General features: G+C 34.5%; 1 protein-coding gene across 1 annotated transcript; it reads right to left on the bottom strand.

The window, feature by feature from the left end:
* Positions 1-155: 155 nt before the first annotated feature.
* Positions 156-27,981, bottom strand: Hs3st-B (Heparan sulfate 3-O sulfotransferase-B). The gene is made up of 5 exons (XM_074184873.1): positions 27,767-27,981; positions 27,548-27,708; positions 18,527-18,701; positions 10,157-10,562; positions 156-6,070 (listed from the first exon to the last, which is right to left on the bottom strand). The coding sequence occupies exons 2-5, from the start codon at positions 27,668-27,670 to the stop codon at positions 5,731-5,733; spliced, it is 1,044 nt and encodes a 347-aa protein (XP_074040974.1). The 5' UTR covers positions 27,671-27,708; positions 27,767-27,981; the 3' UTR covers positions 156-5,730.

The following is a 27,981-nucleotide window of genomic DNA, read 5'->3' as shown; positions in this document are numbered from 1 at the left end:
TACCTGTTTATATCCCAAAGTGCAAATAAATAAATTAATAAAAATGGATTTCAGTATTGCAGAATGTAATTATTCTGCAACACTGTCTTCTACACATTTATTCAATTTGTTATAAGCTATACTAACTGAAATGGGTTCAAATTAATTGACACAAATTCAACAGAAAAAATGTATTACATTCAAACACTATTATCACAAACTTGCATGGCAAATGATAAGGAATCTTATTTTCAATGTGGTTGTTGATAAAAAAAAGGAAAAATCCTTCAATTTTTCGAAACACTGGGTCTAGTGCTTTATAACGTTCACAATTGGAATAAGTATCGAGGTCACAAGAAGTATGAAGTTTCACCAAAGTGTGAGAGGTAATGGAATACGAATATTAAGATGGAAAGATCCTAAAAATATTAGGTGAGTTGAAGAACTATGTGAATAATATACACCAATACAATTTACAAATATTTCTAATTGTTTGTGGGTGTTTATCCTTCAACAATTAAAAAAATAGACACAGTTGAATAAATAGAGAATTTACTGAAGTGTAATAAAGGGCCAAACTGAGAAGTTCCATTCGAAAAGTTACTGCTTAATATTAACCATCCAAGAGTCCAATTAGTCAGTGACTTAACCAATATTTAACAAAAACTCAGATATAATGTAATATAAGTACTCCTTGAAGTAGACTATACTGATTCTCTCGATGTTTCTCAAATTGTGAAAGTTTATAAAAGCAAAAAATTCATAAAAAAGCTTTGGTTCATAAAAAATATTTCTTACATAATACTTGGTTTTGACATTTAGGAAAACAAGGTATCGACTTTTTCAGATTACCGTTTAGTTTCTTGTTACTGTTCCAAAAATATCAAAAACATAAATTTGAAACAGAAAATAATGAAAAATCACATCAATGCTTCTAAAAAAGTCGACTGAATAATAAATTACTATCAACAACCTTAATAAATTAATACCCTGAAGAAAATGTTAACAACAAAACAATATATCTAAAAACAGAAACGAACAGGTCACTACTTCAAGTTATTCGTTGAATAATATCTAATGAAAATGGTGAAATTGAATTGAGGTAATAAATGCTAAGAAAAGATTTTACTCACACAGCTAAAGACAGTTAGTATTCCTCAATATTGTTCAGGAAAAATAGAACGAGTTTTTTGTGGTTTCTCAAATATGTTTGGAATAAATAAAAGGTCGAAATGGTTTCATATCAATGACCTTATTATTGAATTCAGTAAAAACCCCTTAGTCCTTTTTCATTTTGTTAACACTTTACCAAATACCTACTCATGGTTTATACCACAGAAATAAAGGTTGACTAAAAAAAGTCAATGATATCCACATAGAGACTTTTTCGATGAAGACAAGATTACTCTGTGATTGAAAAAAATTATTCAATGTAGAGAAAAAAATTAAAACTTGCCCAATCAAACAATTGAATATCACATTTTTTCGTTTTCAGGATCTTGCAAAAAAATCATAATTTGTTTTATGTTAGGAATCATCATTATCAAAAACATTTGAAATGTGAGTAAAATCTTTAGTATATTTTAAAACTATGGTGTTAAAGCTTATATTTTCTTTGTATTATAGAGGTATATAGGTATGCAATTGACTGTTTTTTCAATATATAAACACTACTTATGAATGGGAATGCTATATTCAACTGAAATTAACGTTGTCTGAGTTAGACAACACCTAAGTCACTAAAGTAATTGGTTGAATCTAGTCAGACGTCCGTAGCCAATATGTAAGTATGAGTGGTTTTTTAGAATTGAAGAAATTATGCTCTTTGAAAGACTTTTTTTTTGCGGAGTTCACAATATTTTTTACTGTTTGGGTATACAACCTTCCACAATTTCAAAAATAAACAAAACTAAATCAATAGAGAATCTGCAGAAGAGTAATGAAGGGCAAAGTGAAAAGTTAATCTCGAAAAGTTACTGTGTAATATATCATTGAGGAGTCCAATTGATCAGTAACTTGCCGTATTCATAAATTTTGCCTACAAATTGTAAAAAATCAATTGAAAAAATGAAATTTCTATACTTACTCGAGAGTAAATTTAGTTGCCATTTGAAGAACAAAACTATAATATGTATTCAAATCACAGTAGATTTACCTATTTATTATAACCGAAAAGTTTTCTTGGCACTGACAAAAAAGCCAGTAATTCCAAATTCCGAACTTGAGCTTATATGTATATGATTTCTTCAGGAGGCATATATTTTATAAGACAACTATATTTAGTTAACTACTTTAGTGATCCAATAATTCAATTAAATTCTTCCTCAGAGCTATGTAACAATGAATTTTCATAAATATGTCTTCCACAAAACTTATATGATTATTATCGTTTCAATTTTACAAGAAATAATGAATTCTCAATTAAATCACTTACCAAAAAGTAGTTACTTCGTGTTAGTAATATAACTATTTCATAAACCACCAAACATAATAAAAAATTAAAAACTTCGCATCAACCAAATTTTCCAGACAACACCAACACAAAACGATATGAAACAAACGAATGGCTCTATCTGTAATTCTGATAAGGTGGTGTCTAAATTTTAATCAACGACGGAAGGAAAAAGAATGAAAGAAAGGGAAATTATTTAGATATCTCATCTCAAAACAAAAACATTAAACACCACAAGACATATAATCCAATATAGTGTACAAATTGAATTGTGGAAGCTGTCAAAACTGCCATGTTAGTCAAACCAGACGGTATATTAAAACACGAGTTTCAGAACACATGTGAAATATAGTAAGCCACACAGCCCTCGTTGAACATCAAAAATAATATGGACACATTTTTGATTTTGATCATCCAACCATTCAAGATGTTTAACCAATTTATCCAGAAGACTTTTGAGCAAAATGATACATATCTAGTGTTACCACTAGAAGGGATGTCGATGGCCTCAATACTGCATATTTCAATTTGATAAGTAAAATACCTGAATAATTTCAGCTCTTTTCATTCTTTAACTTTCTATCACTGATTAAAAGAACAGACGCCATTTGTTTCATGTCGTTTTGTTGGTGTTGTCTCGAAAATTTGGTTGTTGCAATGTTTTTTATTTTTTATTATGTATCTAATATGTCTAATGGTTTTTAAAATAGTTATATAGTAGCACCCTGAATGCAACTATAGACTTCATTAACCACATTGCTTCTTTAATGGATGACAAATACGCTATTGCTATGTTTGTTGACCTACGAAAAGCATTTGATGTTGTTAAGATCTCTATATTACTTGAAAAAAATGAAGAAATGGAAATAAGAGGAAATGCTCTCTCTTTACTAAAACATATCTTCTAGATCGCGAACAATTCACAGTGGTTGATGGCATTTCAAGGCAAACTGAAACTACCAAAGCAGGTATGCCCCAAGGCTCAGTCCTTAGACCTCTACTCTTTACATTACATGTTCTATCACTGAAAACAGTTAACATTTTAGGAAGATACTTTAAATTCGCAGATGATACTGTTCTTGTATATAAGGGTAAAGATTTGAAACAACTCCAAACACTAGTAAATACCGACCTTAAAAGGTACCACAGATGGCTTGCAAAAAATAAACTTCAGATCAATGTAAAGAAGACTACTTTCCACAGTCAATAAAGAACTTAGTCAATGCTACAAACTACCTTCCACATGTAGCGTATATTCTGGAGAAATATTTGCGATAGCACAGGCTTTGGATCAAACCAAGCATATGGTGGGTAATACAGCTATTTTCACTGAAGCGATAAACATATATAAAGTACATCATGAAGATTTATATAGTTCTATAAGAACGAAAATTTCGCAGGAGTGGACAGAAAGGTGGCAAAAGCAAACCACAAATAAATTATTCAAAGTGAATCCGGAATTGATCAAACAGAAATACTCATACTTAACCAGAAGAGATCAAATCACAATTACTCGTTTGAGGATTGGTCACACCAGAATAACACATGAAACATTCAAGAAACAAAATCCCAAATTATGTGAATTTTGCAATACACCCTTACAGTGGAACACATCATATGCCTCTGCCCCTACTACAATGAAGAACGAAAACTAATGAACATCAGTGAGAACATAAAACTTACTTTGAATAACAATGTGGAGAAAACTATACAATTTATAAAGAAAATTAATGTATACAATCAAATATGAATTTTATATGTGTGTATATATCTATATATGTGTGTATATATTTATTATAACTTGCAATGTACCTCGCTAATAACCCTCTGTGGTTGATGTGGTTCTTGCTTAAATAAAAAAAAAAGGCTACTTTCATAATCTTCTCTTAGAAAAACATAAAACTACAGGACATCATAGTGGAGATAAAAGGCAAAGAAATAACAAGAGTCATAATACCAAATGTCTGGGACTAATTGTTGATGATAACCTATGCTGGAATAATCAATCATATCACCCACGTGAAAAAAATAGTTATTCCAATGGTTAGTGGCGTGTATCGTTGTAGACCCTACTCATGCTCATATTCATTATTTCAAATATACAATGCATATTTGTTATCAATATTTAGCTATTTAATTCGTATATGGAGTACATTTGGACAGACATTATTCAAAAAAAAAAAACACTTCAAAAACTAAGTCGTGAAAATGTTATTCAGGCTTGACTACAGAACCTCAACTGATAATTTATACAGTGTAACCGAGATACTGCCTATTCTGGATATTCTAGAAAGTGATCAAGGTAAATTTGCATACAAGGCAAAGGTAATACCAACTTCACATTTGTTAATCAGCTCCACGAATACAATACTCTTAACCACAATAATGTCTTTTTAGAACCTATACGTATTAATATTTGCTTAAATAAAGCCCTAAAAACCATTACACATGTATGAAAACTTTTAATACTCTTCCCAAGGAAATAACAGATAGCCCTAATATCAGTATGTTTAAGTATAAAATAAAGAGTGTTTATAATAGCATACTCAACAAAGGAACATCCTAAATCTTTTCATTTCTCTGTATAAATTACTATTGGATGTTTATTTTATTTACATTTGTATCATGGATTCTCAAGTGAATCTTGATAGTATTATTTTGTTATGTGTATAAAGTATTATTATATTGTTTTTAGCTAGTTTTTCGTGACCAGCATGTTGGTGCTGCTTTGGCTAACTTATTTTTTGGATAATGCTGTTATTTCAAAAACCATTTAAAATTTTCATTGTAACCATTGCATCAATAAAGTTCTTGAAAAAATAATAATACGAAGAAACTACTTTTTGGTGAGTAATTTAATTAGGAATATTATTTCTTGTAAACTTGAAACGATAATAATCGTACAAGTTTTTTGGGAGGTATGTTTATGAAAATTCATTGTTACAGAGCCTTGAAGGAGAATTCAATTAAATTCAAAACGTCGTGGTGTTACTCCACCAACGTTTCTTCAGAACAACTGTATTTACTTTTACCTTCACTGAATGAAGTTCATGGAGTAAAGTCCAGGTACCTGTGCAAATTTGCAAAAATATTTGGCATGATTACTTTCTTTGCATTTTCTTCCAAGTTATTCGAGAACTATTTCAAAAGTTTGATTCGATGTAGTTAATCGTGTTTCCAAAATACAAATCAAAATATCTACCTTTCTTGGAGCAGATAAGGCGATTTTGATAATTTTGAGATACAACAAAACTTAAACGAGATTCAGAAGAAAACCCTATAAGAATAATATTACTTTCCTAAGCCCAGCCGAAGTTGATTCCAGTCAATTGATAAAAGTGGTTATTGAATGGCCTGTAGAAATCTCTCAGTCTTTGCAAAACAACAGGGTTTATGTACGGATGACTTCTTCCTTTGGTTTTACCTAAACAGTGCGGCGCAGAGTGTCCTTCACTCTTGAACAGACAAGGAAATCCTTTGGTGGAGTTGAAATAAAAGTGTTTCTCAGAAACAACCCTTTTGAGACCTAGGAAATTCTGAACACGTTTCAGTTCAATGGCAGGATCAAGAACCAGTCTTTCTCCACTTACAAACAACAATTGCGAGAGGGGAAAGAACTTCAGCCACCTTGCCAAGTACCTAAAAGTAAAAAATAAATATCTTAGTGCAATTTTAATAATAAACAACATCATAATAGTTTCTGTAGAAATTTCTGTGGCAATTCCACAATAGTAGTAGTATAGTATTTTTGTTATAGTAGAGTAGTATTTTATTCAGGTTGATATCAGTCTTACAAATGATATTGAACTGTGATGAACTGAGAAGTAGGTCAAATCTAAAAGAATGTAAACATTGGAACGCTCGGAAACGGCCTTGCAAGATTGTCTCGATTGGCATCTGTCATTTAAATTTTAATTCATTCAGAAGAAATACATTGGAATCGTACGATGTGTTGAATTAAAGGTAAATTCGTATGATTTCTCCTTATACAGTCTAAAATACATGTATTCATATACAATACGATACAATGTATTGTAATGAATCTGAAGCCGGTCCTGACCGACGCATGACGCATCACGGAATATCGCGAAAGAGCGGGAAGGATGCGGATGAGTCCCGAAATCCGCAGAGGGATCCGGAACGTTCGTTGACAATATAAAAACGTCGCTCTTCGTCCCGAAGAGTAGTCTGTACCAAGAAAGCGAATCGAGCGGTTAACAAACGGTGAAGATAAATTAAGCGTTAGTTACTGAGTGGTGTAAATAAATTAGTTGTGATAGTGAAGTATTGTTAAAATAAATTTGTTTAAGACAGTCAATTCTTTAATTCGTTACAGTATATATCTTCATACAATATTATTCTTGCTTTTTCCAGAGTGGGGTTGTATGTCACCTGTTTTGTGCTTTTTTCTACTACACTTGGAGAAGTATTCAACTTCTGTAATAATATTTTACATGCATATAACAGCAGTGGTAGACAATAAAAAATGTAAACGAAAACAAAGAATACAAAGGATAATACTTGAGAAAACAGAAATTATAAAAATGATAATGATGGTAGTAAAACTTGTAATCATAATGATGATGATAATGCAGAGGAAGGGATAGCGATCGGTGATGCGAAAACTGATACCACTTTGGTGAACTCGCTTCACCATAACATCTGGTCAAGCAAGTGTCCAAACAGGGTGGGTCATTTTCAGAAGGGGTGTATTTCAGGGTGATTCCCTTAGTTCCCTTCACTTCTGCATCTCACTATTGCCATTATCCATTGCGCTCAGAAATACTCGAGGATATAATTGTGGCACCCCCGGAAACCGGAGGCACAAGGTCACCCGTGTGTTTTATATGGATGATCTTAAACTTTATGCCTCTGGAAAGAAGGATCTCCAACAGTCCTTGAGGGTGGTGGAAGAGTACACGCATGCTATCGGTATGAAATTCGGGATAGACAAATGTGCAATGGTCCATCTCAAAAGAGGACGATGCGGGGACTACGGAGAGGATGTGCAGCTCGTAGATGGAAGCATCCTACACCATTTGCATGCTGGAGTGGAACAACGCCACTCACAAGAGGTAACAACAGTGAAGAACTCTCTCCACGGCATGTATCAGCACAAACTTCGACAGATCTGGTCGATCTGTAGAGTAGATCTGTAGAGTAAATCTTTACTCTCGAACTGTAGAGTAGATCTGTAGAGTAAATGCCCGACATATGCAGAAGACTGTCATTCTTGGCTCACTGCACCATATTCAAAGGGTACAATCTCTTTTGCCACGAGACTTTCCCCAACGCATTACTATGTGTTAATGGTTTTTGAGAAAATTGGCTGGAAATCCTCAATATTTAAGATATGTACTCTTCACGGATGAGGCAAACTTCTCCCGAAATGCTATCACAAACTTTCATAACAACCATGTTTGGACTCTCGACAATCCGCACGCAGTTAGTGAAAGGCATTATCAGTATCAATTTTCTGTAAATGTATGTGTGGCAATAATTGATAATTACTTGATAGGTCCTTTCTTTCTTCCGCTCCGACTGAATGGCGCAACTTACAGACACTTTTTAGAAAATGAATTGCCGGGACTACTTCAAAATGTACCATTAGAAATTCGTATCCGCATGTGGTTTATGCATGATGGGGTTCCGGCCCATTTTAGCGTTGTAGCCAGGGAATTCCTTAACACAGTCTATCCAAATCGATGGATCGGTAGGGGTGTAGAAGAACCTAACCAGGCGTGGGCACCAAGGTCACCAGATCTAAACCCGATAGATTTTTATTTTTGGGGATATTTGAAGTCACTAGTTTATAAGACTCCAGTAGTGAACGAGGAAGATCTAAGAAACCGAATAGTAGACGCCTGTGAAACAATAAGAAACACACCAATAATTTTTGAGCGGGTACGAGATTCAATGACTAGACGACTGACTGCCTGTATCTTCGCTGAAGGTGGACACTTCCAACAATTTAATTGAATACAATTTAGTTTCGTTTATTTTAGTTTATTCTACATATTCAAAATTTCCTGAAATAAAATGTTGACATTTCTTGCAAATTTTATTAAAACAAATACTGATTATTCACCCTTGATACAAAAATAACTATTTCGCTTAAGGATGTCATAAAAGAACGTACCTAACAGTAATGACCTCTTCAAACGAGTAAAACGTCAAATTCATTTCCAAAACATTCTTGTGAAAAAAGCAAAATATTCGTAATAACTTCAACATGCATCGATTATCAAATAATCGACTTGAAGTTTTCAAGTCCAAATATTTAGAAAACGGTTGCTTACAGCGACTAGTAACAAGGGTAACTTATTTACGTAGATATGATAGAGGAATCGATTTTTTTACTGAAAAATGTGCTAGAAGTACGCCCAAAAAAGTTATGAATCTTTAAAAAAGAAAAAGACGTGTAGGTGGCGCCCCCTACGAGTAAGAGCAATAAGAACATCAGGTTCGAATTCGACACCTCAAAAACCTCCTATTATCAAGTTTCGTTTAATTAAGTTCAGTATTTCAAAAGTTATTTGAAAAAAACGAAAATAAAAATAAAACTTCAACATCCTGTATCTTGGAAACGAAGCGTTTCCGGACATTTATTTATTTGGACAATTCATATTAGAATATTGTGAGGAATCACCTCCTGAAGTTTGTCAAAGTACTTTTGAATCATCCTGTATTATAAAATGTCATGAATAAACTTATATTATTATTATTATATTATATCGATTTGAAAGGGTTATATTTTTAGGAGTGATTAATTTTTTGGGAAAGAAAGTTTTTGGCTTTCTACTACTCCATCTGATACAAAAAAATGGATGAGAGAATCTTCCAAAGAAAGGAAGGATTAATCAATTTGAAAATAAGTAACTCTATACATGGATGTGTAGATCATGCAAAGAAGTAACTTTCAGACACAAACTGAAAGAAAGTCCTCCTGAAACAGCTACTTCCATATAAACATTGAATTACACGAAAGAAAAAAATTCTTTCGAAACAAATACTTCTATATGAACACTGAATTATACAGAAGATACTTTTGTCTATTCAGTTTGTATATCGAACATTTGTGGAGGAATAAGAATCAGATATCATTCACATGAGTTCTACTTTGTTCTACTCATGTGAATGATATCTGATTCTTATTCCTCCACAAATGTTCGATATACAAACTGAATAGAGAAAAGTATCTTTTGTATAATTCAGTGTTCATATAGAAGTATTTGTTTCGAAAGAATTTTTTCTTTCGTGTAATTCAATGTTTATATGAAAGTAGCTGTTTCAGGAGGACTTTCTTTCAGTTTGTGTCTGAAAGTTACTTCTTTGCATGATCTACACATCCATGTATAGAGTTACTTATTTTCAAATTGATTAATCCTTCCTTTCTTTGGAAGATTCTCTCATCCATTTTTTTGTATCAGATGGAGTAGTAGAAAGCCAAAAACTTTCTTTCCCAATATATTATATTATTTTTTAAACAGACCTTATAAATTTTGAAATTTGGAATTCAAATATCAGTGTCGTGAAAATTTTATGTGAAATCCAATATCTATATTTTAAACAATATTTACTTAGATTCAGAATTAGTTGTAGTCAATGACTTGTCAAAACACTGTGATGTAATATTGACAAAAAAGTACAATACAAGATACCAAGATACTGAGGTGACACAATTTTTTCACTTTGTATTACGATAAAGAATTTTTTGTGATTCACCTGGAATAGATGCCTAGTTTGACAGGACCCCAAGAAGTATCAATAATACTCCCGATGGAACCATTAACAAAAACAAGTTGTTCAAAAGGCTTCATTGCCGTTTTCTTCGATATGGCTTGAGCATAATCTGATATAGCTCTAGTTACTGGATCTCTAACTACTACGAGTAATTTAGTGGAGGGATTCATTAGATGCACTCTGCGAGGAGCCTCTTTCGTTATGAAGTACGATGGCGTTTTTTCTATGGTTAACTGTCCTTCTAAAGTAGCGGGCATGTGTGAACGGTACCACTGAAAGCCTTTCATATAATTTTTGTCGAAAAAGTGAACCTCACTGCCTGCTGCCCTAACATCAGGATGAATTCGGATGAATTCTAGGAGGGCTCGTGTACCACCTTTTTTCACACCTGCAAAAAAGTTAAAAGTGAGAATTACTGAAAGAAAAATTATTTGGAAAAACACATTTAGTCTGACCATAGCTATTACATTGATTGATGAAAGATTTCATGAAATTAATTGAAAATTGATTTCAAGAGAATACAGGGTGACTCTCCGGGATCTGCGTCGATATAATAAGATGAGATATTTATTCACCTTCAAATTTTTTTACAGAAAACAGTATGTTACAATAGTCACAGAACAGTTTTTTTGTTTAAGTACGTCACAATATTGTAGAGAGTATTCTCAAACTAAAAAAATATTTAATAATAAAAAATATGTAAGTGTATTAAAAATTAGATATTTACATATACAGTGTCATCCCCAAAGTATGCACCATATGGGAAACTTATTTATTATTAAGGGTTTTTCGACAAAATTTTACTCTTGATAAAAGTTTGTGCATCCCATAAAACAAAAATGCACCAACAACATACGTAATATACGAGGAGCCTTCAAATACACACATCGGAAAAGTCTAGAGATATTTTTAAAAATGGCAATAATTTTTTTTTAGATCGCTTTAGGGAAAAAAAAGTCGACGGGAGATTATTAAACGAATGTAACTTACAACAAAATTTATTAAATGATCAAAAATACTGAGTGCCCATATAAGCAAAAAAAAATATGGCTCTTCTTTGGCACCCCGAAAAAAAATCATAATACAAAAAAAAATTGGAATCAGTACAAAGTATGGCCTCCACGCTGGTTAATTACGGCTCTACATCTATCGTGCATCGACAAAATGAGATTTTCAATGTCTTGTTGAGGTACATTTGCCCATTCAGCGATTAAAAGCTCTCTCAATTGAAACGTTGTGTGAATGTTCCCCATATGCGGAGTAATTCTTCGTTGAAGCATGTCCCACACATGCTCGATGGGATTCAGGTCCGGTGATTGTGCTGGCCATGGCAATACATCAACTCCTTCGTTGGTGAGCCAGTCAGTCACTAGACGCGCGACATGTGGACGAGCATTATCGTGCATTAGGTGGAAGTTTTTACCAGCAGCACCAGCAAACGGACGGACGATAGGTAGAAGAATGGTGTCGAGGTACTGTCGAGCTGTGAGGGAGCGATTTGGAAAAACGAGATCGGTTCTGCCGCCGATCATGATTCCGCCCCATAGCATTACTGTACCACCTCTGTATGTGTGGACTTCCTGGACGTGTCTCAAACGTTCATTATTTCCAGGTCGTCTCCACAGTCTTACTCGACGAGAATCTGGATGAAATCCAAATCTGGATTCGTCTGTAAACAAAACTGTGGCCCAATCATTTGCATCCCAGTTTTGATGTTCTTGACACCACTCTAATCTTCTACCGCGATTGCCTCTCGACAAAGGTGGACATCTAAGTGGCCTTCTGTTATGGAGATCTGCTTCATGCAGTCGATTTCTGACAGTATCACGACCAATGGTTACCTGGTGCGTCTGCTGCAACACGTTAACCAATTCAGGTGCTGTGATTGTCGGTTGTCTTATTGCGGTTAAGACCAAAAATCGGTCTTGAACTGCAGTTGTAGCGCGTCCTCGCCCTGGATGTTGTTCGGCTGGACTGCCAGATTCACGGAAACGCCGCCATAATCAACTGATAACACTTTGGGAGACCCCCAAACGAAGAGCTACATCATTTTGTCGCATGCCACCTTGAAGAAGCCCTACAGCTCTATTCATCTCAGCCAATGGTAAGTGATGGCGTTCCATGTTAAAGCACAATATTTCCAGTTTAATTGCTGAGCAAGAACTGCATAGAATGTACAAACTCGACACTTTCAGATTATTCATTTTAGCCGAAAACCTACAGTTTGTAAAAAACTTGATAAAAGATTAGTTACCGTTTTTGCAGGCTTTGTTCAACCTATAGAAATCTACAGGGTGGTCGAGTGTACCAATTTAATCGAAATTAAATGACCTCATGCATTTATTTTTATGATATTTAGTATCTTATAAAAATATCCCTAGACTTTTCCGATGTGTGTATTTGATTTTAAGACAAGAGTAAAGCACTCTTATTTTGAAAAATCTCGGAAAATGTTATTTGAAAGAGTTGTTCAGCATTAAAAAATACATCTAGATTTGAAGTCATGGCCATCTAAGCGTAGTATTATTTTTTTACCCATTTTATTTTCAATAGGGACAATTTGCTAAAACGACAAATAGACACCATCCTGTATACGACAGTTTATTTTGAAAGCCTGTAATATTACGAATTACACAACTATAGTGTTAACCACGGTCAATTTTTTTGAAGAATAAAATAATTTTCAAAGTTTTTGGTGCAAAGTTATTTTTATTTCTTGTTAACACAGAAGATTACTCAAAATTGAACTGTATTGTAACAAGAATCTAATATTCAATAATATCAAGTCACAAAACATCAAAATAAAATAGGTATTTCGGAACAAACTCATTGATTTTCTGGTGATTTTCTTTTCCAAAATAATTTTCCAAAATAATCTCCATAAAATCAATGAGTTTGTTCCGAAATACCTATTTTATTTTGTTGTTTTATGATTTGATATCATTACATAATAAGTTCTTGCTACAATAGTGCACAATTTTGAGTAATTTTCGGTGGTAACAAAAAATAAAAATAACTTTGCACCAAAAATTATTTTATTTTTATAAAAAACTACACCATAGTTGTGTGATTTGTACTATTTCAGGCTTTCAAAATAAACCGTCATATACAGGATGCTGTCGTTTTAGCAAATTTTCATTTTTCGTAGTCCCCATTTTAAAAAAATGGGTAAAAAATAAAACTTCACTTAGATGGCCATGACTGAATACTGAACACTGAATACTGAACAACTTTTCTGAATAACATTTACTGTTGTCAAAATCAAATATTTGAAGACTCCTCGTAAATTACGTGTGTTTTACTGTATTTCGTTGGTGCATGTTCAGTTTTAGGGGATGCACAAACTTTTATCAGGAATAACTTTTTGTTGAAAAGCACTTAATAAAATAGTTTCCAATATGGATCCATACTTTGGGGATGGCACTGTATAAAACAAGTCACATTTAAACACATGCTAATATTTAAGGAGGTAATTCTTAGACCCATTTTAAAGAAAAAACGTCCTATGGACGTATGTCCTAAACGCCTTAACTTTTGAGATATAGGGTGGCAAAGTTTTCAAAAATAATCAGTTTTTTAATAATAACTGAGATAATTTTGTAGACATCTTTGGCATATTTGGTACATATGTTCCATGCCTCAAGGCGCATTTTCTTATGTACAATTTTCTTCATTTTCTCTGCCAGTGGCGTGCGTACGAGTTTTGAAATGTTTATTTTTGCCGAAAAAAATACTACGCCACTGCTTTATCTTGAATTAAAAATTATTTTTAAAATCTCCATACATTTTTGAGCACATTTGATTTGCTGGGTTTTCTTTGTCCGACGCATGGTTTTTGCTCAAAAAAATCAAAAAATTAAAAATCGCTTTACTTAAGGATAAATTCCTTAAAAATCTGATGCGGTATCGTGCATCGACTGAAAGCAAACTAAGAGATCAGATTTTTGCAAAATAATTGAGGATCTAAAAGGTATTTGTTTGTTGTCAGATGCACTGTTCTCAATTAAAATTACGTCATAACGCAGCACCGCTTAATAATTTTTGAAAACATAAATTTAGTTATCCTGGAATAAATGACGTGTAGCAGAATTTATTTACTGCACCTCTTGGAAATATGGAGTTTATCGATATGTGATTTCTTTTAAAGATTAAAAGCAGAAAAAACAGCGTACCCATCATAGCAATAAAAAACGAATTCTCTGTATATACAAACGTCAGTAGCTAATATTGATGTTGGTTTAAAGTAAGGTGTTGGTGTTAAAAACTGTCACAGCGCGTTTTGATTGATTTTGAAGTGTTATTGAAGTTATTTTGGTAGTCCGCTGTTTTTCTGAATATCAGTAAATATGGTAAATTATACGAATGCGGAAATGGCGCAAATGCATTACGTATATGGCCTTGCCGAAGGTAATGCTACAGAAGCCAGGCGCATTTATCAGGAAAGATATCCTAATCGTGCCTTACCAGCTAGCCGAACCTTTTCAAATATTCATCGTCGACTTGGGGAAACTGGTAGTTTCAAGAAAGGGACTCCGGAAGGTAGACCTCGTGTAGTAAGAACTCCTGAATTTGAGGAAGCGGTGCTGCAAGAAATTGAGGAACATCCTGAGACGAGTACGAGGAAGATCGCTAGAACTCTGGATATTTGTCATCAAATTGTTTGGCGTATTTTGGTTGATTTTTTGTTATACCCATACCATATTTCAAGAGTGCAGGCATTACTCCCTAGAGATTTTCCACAGCGTGTGAACTTCAGTCAGTGGTATCTACAAAGTATTGCACTAAATCCGCAGTTTGAGACACAAATTTTGTTCACAGACGAAGCAAATTTTTCTCGGAATGCCATTCAAAATTTCCATAACAATCATGTGTGGGGTGAAGAAAATCCCCATGCAATAACCGAAACCCATTTCCAACACCAATTTTCGGTTAATGTATGGGCAGAAATTATAGGTGATCATCTAATAGGCCCATTTTTTCTACCAGGACGTCTTGATGGTCGTTCTTATTTACACTTTCTCGAAGAAGACTTACCTGGGTTATTGGAAGATGTGCCACTTGCGTTAAGGAATCGAATATGGTACATGCACGATGGCGCCCCTGCTCATTTCAGTGTAATTGTCCGAAACCATTTAAATACAGTTTATCCTAATCGTTGGATAGGTCGCGGAGGACCTCAGCAATGGCCAGCAAGATCCCCCGATCTCAACAGTTTAGATTTTTTTTTATGGGGTCACCTTAAAACTCTTGTGTATAAAACTCGCGTTAATACTTTAGAAGATTTAAGAGAACGAATAGTTGCCTCGTGTGAAACTATACGAAATACGCCGGGAATATTCGAACGGGTGCGTAATTCCATGCGTAGAAGGGCGGAAGCATGCATACTAAGTGCAGGTGGCCACTTCCAACAATTTTTATAATCAGTTTTGGTGTTATTACTAATTAACAAATTTGTGCTATTCGTCTAGACTTACAAAATAAAATAAAACTCGTTTTTATGAAAAATTTATTTTTTTGCAGATTATGTTTTCAAATATTATTAGGGAATTGGTAATGCGTTATGAAGCAATTTTCAGATTCTCATTCATTTTAGAATTGATCTAATTTCTTAATTTGCTTTCTGTCGATTTTTATTTTTTTGAGTGAAAGTCATGCGTCGGACAAAGAAATACCAAGAGATCAAATTTTCTCAAAAATAAATGAGGATTTTAAAAATGATTTTATTTTGAAAAGAAAGCATTGGCGTAGTACTTTTTCCCCAAAAATATTCAATGCGAAACCCGTAGGGATGCCAATGTTTGAAAAAATACAAATTTGTGTACATCAGAAAATGCGCCTTGAGGCATGGAACATATGTACCAAATATGCCAAAGATGTCTACAAAATTATCTCAGTTATTATTAAAAAACTGATTATTTTTGAAAACTTTGCCACCCTATATCTCAAAAGTTAAGGCGTTTAGGACATACGTTCATAGGACGTTTTTTTCTTAAAATGGGTCTAAGAATTACCTCCTTAAATATCAGCATGTGTTTATGTGTATGTGTATACGAACAGATAGATATTGCCAAAAGTATAATTAGGAAAATTATGAAAATTTGGAAATATAGCAGTGACGTTCAGTACAATTCAGTTAAAAAAGCTAGATTGATGGATGTAGCCGTAAGTTCAAGGTAGAAGATAATCATGAAAAATGAGATTTAAAACTTTCTATGTTTTTATATCACTTGTCACTTGAATTTGTAACCAACTTTATTAACAAGAACAAAGGAATGCAATAAACTGAAATAATTGACAATACTTACCCTTATACACCTATATAACTACATTTCCTGAATTTTGTTTACCTGTGAGAATGTGAGTTCGCTAATCTGAAAACCGGGAAGTAGACCAGGTCAATTCGGTCATTTAGTAGGTTACATCTGCAATGCTTGTATGAATTTCCAAGGATTCCAAGTAATTGTGTTTCAAACCCTTGCCTGCATAGCGCAAAATTTCCATATCGTTTAGATTCGAGAACTTGTGGTTGCATCCCAAGAAACGGTTTGAAAACGTCGAATAATTTTTACCTAGTCGGAAGGACCTTTCATGTTCAACATACCGTTTTGAGAAATTTCGATCACATTGTCTAACATAGGTCGGTCGGTCGGTAGCCGGTCAGTTCGACGTGGGTGCTTTGTTCACTCCCTCAATCGACCGATGTGTGAGTAAGTGGTTCAAGCCGCAGGCTGACCAATCGATTTTCACTTGCTATGATCCAACCCGTGTTAGGAATCACACATTAAAAGGTAAGACCTTGTTAGCCCTTAGCTTCCACAAGTTTCGACTTCTGCCTGCTTCCACGTAGCCCCGCTGGATACGGGAATGACAGAATCACTTGTGGTTCTGTTATTCCCTCGTCGTCTCCTCGAAAGCGGGGTACCTTATAAAACCGCCTTGCACCAAATTCTTGAGCGGCGTATGCAGAATCTGTCTCAGGTTGAGGAACAAACCCCCCCCCATGAGCAGGTTAGAAAACGTTTGCGCTCAAGTGATGATTCACCAAAACCAGAGGCGAAAAAGCCCTGTACGGATGAATCTAAGGCATCTTCAGGTGTAGCTGACGTGCAAAAACCCTCATATGGAAAGGTTGTCTCAGGTGTCAAGGTGGGAATCTTGCACCTTGACTTTGTGCCTGCTCCGCTGAGGACCGAATCAGGCAGAGCCGTACTCTAAAAAAGGTATGAGCCACAATAAACTCTTGCGGGTTGCGGTGGATGGTTAAATAGACCCACTCACTCACGAGTAGCAAGGGAGTAGCTAACATGTGTATAGACACTGTAACTATAGATAAGAGCAGTTGCTTTATGTTCTGTTCTGACTAGTCTGATAAAGTTTTATATCTTTATACACCACATATATACAATTTTTATTGATGAATACATTTCTATTCTATTCTATAAACACTGAATTATACAAAAATACCTTTTCCTGTTCAGTTTGTACTCCGAACATCCATGATGGAATTAAATCAGATATCATCCACAGGATAGTTACACAATATAGTATATGAAAGAGGTAACATTTCTCTTACATGGAACACTGTCATTATCAATGGCAGACATCCGATGTTTAGGAATAAGACACTTCAGCACCAATATGGATAACATTACAAGATGGAGCATTCAATTCATATAAAACATTACGATTTCATCGCGAATGAGTTAAATCTACTAATTTCATCGGTTATAATACGTAATGATATTCATTTGCTTGATTTGATCCCAGCCATAGGAATTTTATTTAAATTAAAAAAGATATATTTCCAGAAGAGATTAATTTATGGGAGAGAGGTTTCGGCTTTCTACTTCTCCACCTTTATACAAAAAAAAGTGAGAATCTTCCAAAAAAAGGAAGAAAGCAATTTATTTCAAGGATGTTAAGCAATTAATATTATTAGCACTGTATTTATGTAAAATAAATTAATTTGTTATTGTAATGCATAATCAAAATGATGCAACATTGAGATAAAGATGTGTTAGGGTTATAAAATGTTTAACAAATAAGGAGATAACAAATGGAAATTTCCAATAAATTCAAAAATAAATTTACTTTACTGTTGGAAAAATTAATATTGTCTGACAAATCTCATATACGGCTTAAAAAATTTGATATCTGATGGTTAGGATTAAGACCATGCAAAACTTTTTATCAAAAATAACTACTTTTTTATGAAATTAATAATAAAAAAGTTATCCATATGTTGCGAACTTAAGCAGACACACTGTAGATCGCCTACTCCATAAAAGCCGTATATCTGCAGGAAGTTTTACCCTAGAAAAGCATAATATTTTGAGCAAGTTTTTCACTTACCAATTATTAATGCACTTGGTAGTTGCCTCTCTGGCCTCAAACCCTGTTCTCTGAAAAATTTGTATTTCGGCGATATGTCTGTTTCATTTCCTTCTAATAAAGATACTACACGAACTGAAGTTGTATAGTGCACCACTAAAGGTATTTCATTTGGCACAACTGGATGAACTTGCCACTGAAAAATTAATATTTTCAATTAACCATAAAATAATTTTGAAAAATCTTCATTTTTCAAAAAGCATTAGTGTACGAATACGCTGTCTGTTCAAAAAATAAGGTGAATTTTGATTTTTCTCAAAAAATATTTATCAATTTCTATTCAGTCCCCCTCAGATATAATACACTTGTACCAAAACTTGTGCATAACATCTTTCGTAACAGTTCTGATATGGGTCTCTTCAATCTTGAGAACAAGACATAGTCGCAAGTGGCCAAATGTGGTGAATACGGTGGCTGAGGCATGATTACGGTGCTGCTGAGGCATGATTACGGTGCTGCTGAGGCATGATTACGGTGCTGCTGAGGCATGATTACGGTGCTGCTGAGGCATGATTACGGTGCTGTTTTTGGCCAAAAAATTGTGAACGAGTGAGCAGGTCCATTATCGTGACGAATTATTTTTCTACAACACTGGACGTTCTCTATGTATTGCTCCTCGCAAACGGCACATGGGTTAGGTTAGATACAAAGTGAGTGGGTCTATTCGACCCTCCACCGCAACCCGCAAGGGTTTATTGTGGCTCACACCTATTCACACTCGACCAAATAAGCCCAGCTTCTTAACGAAGCCGATTAGTTTGTACAGTGAGTGGTCTTTCAGGTCAGATGGTAAGAGTACGGCTCTGCCGAACTCTAAATGTTTCATCGCTGATGAGGTAGTCGGATACTGAAGGTGCAAGATTCTCACCTTGATATGAGGGTTGTTGCACGTCAGCTTCACCTGACGATGCCTCAGCTTCGCATCTGGTTTTGAGCGCAAACGTTTGCTAACCTGCTCACGGGGGGTTTGTTCCTACATCTGAGACAGATTCTGCGTACGCCGCTCAAGAATTTGGTGCAAGGCGGTTTCATAAGGTACCCCGCTCTTGAGGAGACGACTCAGTCGTTTCCTGGCTGCACCACCAAACTTTTTATTTTAGGTTCAGTTATTGGATCACGAGTTGGAGAGTTGAGAAGCTCTCGCTCCTGATCTAAATTTACAGGGAGGTCAGTTGGAGTGGTAAGCTCGATATCCATTTCCTCTGTAGACTCAGCGTCAGAAAGAATTTTTAAGTTTACTCTGTCCATAAAAGTCCCACGAGTAGCTAGGGAAACAAGGTCAATCACATCAGAGCCCCGCATTATCGTGACAAGGCGATGCTACGACGAGAGGGCGCCCGGTATCTCGAAGGTTCCGTATACAGACAGTTGATAGGCTCAGTGTCATTCATCCTCTCGGCACGGATACACACACCTTAGGATTAAGCCATCGTTGGGATGCCATTCAGTTAAGGAATAAAAGAACCACAAGTGATTCTGTCATTCCCGTATCCAGCGGGGCTACGTGGAAGCAGGCATCCGATGGCCGGTTTGCTCAACCCCCAATCCCAAGCCAAAGCACTCGCCAAAACCAGCATGCACAGTGGTTCAGGCAGTGAACTTCACATAACTTCAAGATATATTGCATTGACCATACGACCATGTAGCAAGAACTTCTGAAGCACTGCGCCACAGTAATTGAAGAAAATAAGCAAATCTTTGATATTTAATCGAACTTGGAGTCCTTTTTTTGGTCTTGGCCCTTTTGTGCTCTTCCATTGGGGCGATTGGACTTTGGTTTCGATCAAGGACGGATCCAGAGGGGGGGGGCGATTGCCCCCCCGAGACATCGCTCGTTCACCACCCAATGACCCAACATACCCTAAAATAAATAATTAATTTGTCGTATGTTGAGTTTCGTAGACAGGTAAACAGGTATAAAACCGTATGCGTAAAGCAACACACTCATCCCTACTCCACCAACACCAACCTATTTAATGTTGAAATAGAATCATTAGTGGTTAGTGGATTTTTAGCATTGATTGTGTTCGGTGTGACCAATTTACATTTTTTCAATATTTTGAATGCAGATGTTTTAGATTTTTCTCATTGAATTGCATCTATAGTATTAGATTTTGACTTCGCCTTCGCTTCCGTTATACTGATTTATATTTTTTTGTGGATTGTGAATTACCTAGTTTCTTGGGATGAAACGAAACAAACAAACTAATTTGATGGACTTCATCATCACTAAACGCAGTAAACCGAATGATTCTTTATCCACTTTGGATAATTTGGAACAATTAACTAGTGCACTTTCTATTTGACATTCAACGAACGAGTTTGAACCCTGAATTGGGTAAGCGGGTTAGCGGGTACATATCAAAATAGGCATACAAATAGCATGTGCGTAGGGTGGGCTGATGCAGTTATTTTTATATAGTTTGCCTTTCTTTTGCAGATAAGAACGTGGACAGTATTTCGCCTGGTGATCTAAAAAAAAGCAGAGGACGAGCTACGACTGCAACAGCCTTCTACCAGTACTAGTATTGGCAACAGAGCGACATCGATGAAATTGAGAATTACGTGGGGTGTTATATTGGGAAATCAATCACCGATCATCTTAAGTGCAAATTACTAGAGAATAATTGGACACCTTCAGAGCATTTTCAGTGGCCATATTCCAACAAAATAGAAACGGGGAAGTTAACCAAAAGGCATTTATCGAAGAAATACTTGGAACAATTTCCATGGGTCATCTACTCACCGACAGGAAGAGGATTGTTCTGCAAGTTTTGCGCAATCTTTAGTAGCGAGACAGCTGGTCATAATAAGGGATCCACATTAGGACTTTTAGTTAAAACACCGCTTAGAAAATTTAACAAATTGACAGGAAAAGACGGCTATTTGAGTGGGCACCAGAACCTGAAATATCATAATGTGTCAAGAAATTGTCTCCCAATTTCTTTACCATTATCATAACCCGCAGGATGACGTCATTAATAAGTTGGAAACTACAAGGACCCAACAAATTGGCGGGAAAAGATGGCTATTTGACTGGTATGATATATATATATATATATATATATATATATATATATATATATATATATATATATATATATATATATATATATATATATATATATATAACAAAACCATAAACATTCCTAGAGAAGATCTAACACAAAGAAGGGTACCTGATGCAGTACAAATAGAGACAAATTTACCTAAAGTACCTGAAATACCTGAGTTGAGACGCTCTGACCGTATAAAGAGGCAGACGACAGGATGACAAGTTCAGTTTGAGGAGTGCCTAGAAGGTGACAGTACTACCAACTATCGAAAGCCCTCGCATATAATCAACAGAAGATATGAAGCTTCAAATCCTTTTTGTAAAATTTAATATTGAAATATATATATATATATATATATATATATATATATATATATATATATATATATATATATATATATATATATATATATATATATATATATTCGCCCCCCCCCCGAGAAAAGCTTCTGGATCCGTCCATGGTTTCGATGCCATAACCATATGCCTATGATTCGTCACCAGTTATGACTCTTTTGAGCAAATCTAGATGGCCGTTGACATCATTCAGCAATTCCTGAGCGATGCTCATGCAACGGTTTTTTTGATCAAAATTCAGCAATTTTGGATTGAACTTCGCTGCCACACGCTTCATGCCCAAAATTTACGAAAAAATTGCATGGCATGAGCCAACCGATATGCCGACATCCACAGCAACAACGCTAATTGTGATTCGACGATTCTCCATAACAATTTTGTTCACTTTATCAACATTTTCATCAGTTGTTGATATGCTGAAGCATCCAGTGCGAGCGTCGTCACGCAAATCTTCTCGGCCTTCTGTGAAAAGCTTGTATCACTAATAAACATTAGTCTGACTCAGAATACCATCACCGTATGCCACTGTAAACATTTCAAGTGTTTTTGAGCACTTAACTCCTTTTTTTCCGCAAAAATGTTATGTAAATTCTTTGATCGATTTTTTTTTATGGCAAAAAATCGCCGAACATGCAAAACACTTCTAACTTTTATGCCTGATAAGTTTCCTGCACATTTGGCAAAAATAGAACATTGATGTAAACCCATTATGCTCATGTGATATTTTTTCTTTAGCAGACATAAATCAGATCCTATTCACATGTCCCAAATTCGAACGGTTCCGGTCCGATTTCGTAGATAATTTGTTTTCCTCCAATATTTCGTTGCCAACCAATATAACAATCCTTTTAGGTAGACTCGATGAAAAAATATACAGGGCTATTCAAATTCTTTTCTGTACATGGGGATCTCGTAAACGATAAGAGATAAAGTGTCGGTTAAATTGTGGCAAAGTTGCGTATTTTAGAGACCTACTCAATGATGTAAAAAGAATCAAATATAGCTCTTTTGGTTCTGGAGATATAGAGGAAAAACCAAAAAATCCTAAATTATTTTTTTGCCTATATCTTCTTTATTCGCAGACATATTGAAAATCTGTCCACATTTTGCTATTGGCACTTGATGTGAGCTATCAGAATATGTTCATGAATCTTTTATATAGGGTGTCATCTGACTTGGGCCACCCCATCTTTGAATGTTTAAATACGGACCTGTATTTTTTGTTGTAGTCAATCATAGACGTTCACTGTATACTGAGAAATTAAATTTTATATTTCGGGATGTTTAGGTAATACCTGATTATAATTGTGTGAATTATTCCCTTTTGAATTACGGACCTGGAAATTGGTTGACTGAGTTGAATAAAAACACAATAGCAACTTTGACGTCTCCCTGTGTACCGCATAGTTTTTCGGGAGTTTTTTTTCCATTTTTAGGTACCTACTCATATTTTTTTATATTGCTCTGAGCGTTTTCCACAATGAACTTTGAATAGGAAAACCTTTTATGATTATCTGAAACATATTGACATCAAGAATATATTATATGTGTTTTAATAAGCAGAAAAAGAAATGATAGCAATAATAACATCCGAAACGAACACTACAATTGTAATGAAAATTGAAATGAAGTAATTTATATACCCAAAAAAATGAATTGGATGTTGGAATTGGAGTCCTTCCATTTCGAGACACTTTTGAACTCGGTTTTTCAAATTATTTATTGCCCTCAATACACTTATTTGCTGCATTGTTGCGAAAGCGTTCAAAATCCTTAATCTCGAGTCTTCCACATTTTCTATCTATCTGCCAGCGTAAATCCTATTTTTCAATCTCCCCCTTAGAAAATAGTCCAAAATAGTAAGATCTGGTGATCTTGCAGGCCATTATATTGGCTCAGTATTTGTCTCGAAATGGAAGGTCTCCGATTCGAACATTTATTGCGCCATTAATAAATCAGTTCATTTCAATTTTCATTTCAATTATAGTGTTGTTTTTGGATGTTATTGCTATCATTTCTTTTTCTGCTTATCAAAACACATTTAACATATTTTTGTTGTAGATATGTTTCAGATAATCATAAAAGGTTTCCTTATTCGAAGTTCATTGTAGAAAACGCTCAGAGCAATGGAAAAAATATGAATAGGTCCCTAAAAATGAAAAAAAAACTCTCGAAAAACTCTACGGTACATAGGGAGACGTGAAAGTTGCTACTATGTTTTTATTTAACCCAATTAACCAATTTCCAGGGCTGTAAGGGAATAATTCACATAATTATAATCAAATATTATTGAAACATCCCGAAACATAAAATGAAATTCAATTTCTCAGTATAAAGTGAACGTCTACGATCCGAAAACTACAACAAAAAATACAGGTCCGTATGTAAAAATTCAAAGATGACACCCTATATAAAAGATTCATGGACATATTCTAATAGCTCACATCAAGTGCCAATAGCAAAATGTGGACAAATTTTTAATATGTCTGCGAATAAAGAAGATATAGGCAAAAAATAATTTGGGATTTTTTGGTTTTTCCTGTATATCTCCAGAACCAAAAGAGCTATATTTGATTTTTTACATCATTGAATAGGCCTCTAAAACACGTAACTTTGCCACAATTTAACCGATACTATCTGTTATCGTTTAAGGGATTCCCATGTACAGAAACGAATTTGAATAGCCCTGTATAATTTAATTCTAACATTCATAATTGAATCTAAACTATCTATATAAAATATAGTTACATGCAAAACAGCAGCAACTCTAATTATATGTTCGAAAAGAGTGTACCAACATAAAAAAACAAAAAAATGCTAATCGAATGTACTTAGCCCGCGAAATTCACATTATTTTTTGAACAGTCCACGTACATAAGCCGTAACTGATGAACAAGGTCAAAATCAGTATAGAAATGAACACATAAGTTATACTTATTCAAAAAACACACCATTTTTCAAAAACGCAACACATGTTTCGCCATACAATGGCTTCTTCGGGGGTGTCTTTAGTAACCAATTCTACATATTCAATGCTGAATACACTTTATTCTACAATTTAAAGTACCTACATTTCAAGTACCCAATTTTTTCCTGAGTTTGTAATGAATTAAATTACCTGAGCTTATGTTCCATTTTCCAAATTTGAAAACATATTTAGTAATGGAGAGTTATTCAATTCTAATTGATCATTCAGTAAATTACTCGAATTCCTGAGTCTATTGATTCTAAACATTCATTCTAGAAGATTCAGTTTCAAACTCTTCTCTTCAAAAGGTAACACATCGTATTCATGATTGGACTCATGTCCTTCTGCTAAAAGGTGGTTTGCAAATGTGGAATTGGTCTTTCTATTTACAAAACTACTTTTATTCTCTTTAATTCTTTGGGAAAATGTTCTCCCTGTTTAGCCAATATACAGTTTTGGGCAAGAGCCACAAGTCAGCTTATATACTCCTGTAAGCTACGTTTACGCATTTTTTTTTTTTTAAACGGGCAATATTATGGGTTGGTTCACCCAAATATGACAATGTCCTATAACTGACGTTATCGCATCTTGAATTTGGGTATACCAGGTCCATGGCTTGCTTTTGTAGTTTTTTTGGAAAGAATGGAGTCTATAAATATCTACCTTAAACCGTTGTTAACCGGGATTTGTTTGATCAAACTCAGCTCTCTCTGGAAATTACTCTCAGACAGTGGAATATTCAATAGTCTTTGAAGCATACTATTGAATGCAGCAACTTTATGCTGGTAAGGGTGTGTGGAGGAATTATGTTTAATAATGTCTGTGTACGATGGTTTGTGGAAATTTTGGTCTTGTCTACGTTGAAGGAGAGTAAATTAGAATCACACCACTCTTTGACTTTTTCTAAATCTAATATCATTTGTTTCAAGTTGTTAGTATTTTTTTCATGCCATAACAATGTGGTATCATCGGCAACAAATGTGAATGACCCTTCAATATCGACTGTAGCAAGATCGTTGATGTAAAATAGTAATAAAATGGGCCCTAGAACAGATCCCTGAGGCACTCCGCAATCTGTAGCCGAAATGTCCGAAAACGCATTATTGACTTTTGTCAGCTGGGATCTACCTTTTAGGTAAAATTTGAACCATTCAAAACATGTCCCTCTTATGCCATAACAGTATATTTTTTTTATAAGTATATCATGATTGACACAGTCGAAGGCTTCCAATAAATCGCAGAAAACTACCAAAATTACTTCCCCATCATTCAGATTCAAGTATATTTTTTCCAAAAATGTATCATGTGCATCATTAGTGTTTTTAGAGCTTCGAAAGCCAAATTGACATTCATTCAATATCTTTCCATTTGATGAAAATTTCAACAATCTTTTCCTCACTAGCTTTTCAATAAATTTCGAGATAGTTGATAATAATAGTTGATAATATTCTTAGAAAAATATGTGGAGCAACAAGAAGGCCCTAAAAAAGAGTAGCACTGAAATTAGTCTGCCGTACTTGCTGGAATAGCCTTTCAAATAAGTTAGAACGATTCTACATCTTGAAGAATTTTATTGATGGAGCTTTAATCGATATTGAATCTGAGATTGAATTGAGCGATAATAAGTGGTTCAAAGTTGATGATATCATCGCCAACTTGCGGCCTTTAAAATTGGGAGTTGGGGCACTTTGTATGCAAGAGTCACTGCTTATAACTGTGGACATAACATTTCGATTTATTTTGGATAAATTGAGTAACCAGTTGTCAGAGTCTACATGAACGTATTCAAGAACAACAAGACAACAGGCAGAAGGATTATGAGAAAATGTTTAAGGAGGAAATGGCATTTTTTGACTCTAATGGTATCAGAGTAGAGTACCTGACGCTCGCCTATGGATATGTCCTGACAGTTCAGCCATAGAAGCCTAAAGAACATTGTCGTCATCAGGATATATCTGCAATTAACTCACAAGTAGGCTCAGAGATGATACTATAAATGCCATTGGCTTCTTACAAGCATATTTTTTAAAAGTTATCACCATAGATTAGGCATATAAAGTACTTGTACTTGATTTAATTGTTATTTGGTATAAAACTGTAGTTTCTGTCCGACTGTATAACATTTAGAGAACGCATCCATTGTGTGGTGTGGTGTGCCTCTTACTTAGTGTACAAAACGTCACTGGAAAAGGTTCAAAATGAATGTATGCATAGTGCTGCCTACAAAATGGGCGTTCAAATGGACCAGCGACATAACTAGACCTATATTCTTTCTACACCATATTGGAAAACAGGCGGATTCAGACTGACCTAATATTTACATTTAAATTATTGTCAGGCCAAATCAATTGCCCAGAACTTCTTTCTTTCATAAATTACACCTCACGATTTGATCTCCACAAACTTTATTTGAAAAATATATCACAATATGTTTCACTAACACAGTAGCTTTATCAACAGTGACTTCAATACATGTATTGATACATTATTATTAGTTGTGAAGAAAATTTTACCGGAAAAATAATTTAATTAGTGAATTACTGAAGTAGCGCATATAGAAAATTGGTTCAGAATATATCTGATCTATGAAGGGAATACTTACTTTTGGTATTGCTTTGGATAAACTAGAAACTATGCAAGAGTTAAACAGAAAAGATATATAAAGGGAAATGGTTGCTAGTAATAGTAAAGCTAATATAATCTTCTTAGAGATGAGAATTTCCATATCCTCAACCCAAGAACGGTACCAGATGAATATCACATCTGAAAATATCAATGTGTTAGTATTCATTTGAAAATTCAATATTATTCCACAACCTACATCAAATTTTTCAAATTCTGTATCAAAAGATTAACGATTTTCTGGCTTGAAATTATTTCTTGCTTGTACCCTTATTACACTGTTCATAAGGATTCCCCTTCCCCATTTCATAAAAATTTATGCGTTTCAATCAATTCCAAGATATGGAATTAAGAGTTGAAAGAGATTGGAAATATCAATATTTACATTTCATATCAAACTCATAACAAACACCC

Source organism: Leptinotarsa decemlineata, unplaced genomic scaffold (genome assembly GCF_025532065.1).
Source record: "Leptinotarsa decemlineata unplaced genomic scaffold, Ldec_3_MD MMD2_tig00026358_RagTag_RagTag, whole genome shotgun sequence".
Classification (NCBI taxonomy): domain Eukaryota; kingdom Metazoa; phylum Arthropoda; class Insecta; order Coleoptera; family Chrysomelidae; genus Leptinotarsa; species Leptinotarsa decemlineata.
Note: the sequence above shows the minus strand (reverse complement) of the source record. Positions and strands in the feature narration are given on the sequence as shown.

What these genes read in the sequence shown, in the direction of transcription:
- Hs3st-B (XM_074184873.1), bottom strand. Translation starts at nt 27,670, where the DNA reads ATGGAAATTCTCATCTCTAAGAAGATTATATTAGCTTTACTATTACTA. An exon ending in TATCCAAAGCAATACCAAAA is followed by an intron (nt 18,702 to 27,547) that starts GTAAGTATTCCC and finishes TTAATTTTTCAG; the next exon opens with TGGCAAGTTCATCCAGTTGT. An exon ending in AAACTAGGCATCTATTCCAG is followed by an intron (nt 6,071 to 10,156) that starts GTGAATCACAAA and finishes TTTTACTTTTAG; the next exon opens with GTACTTGGCAAGGTGGCTGA.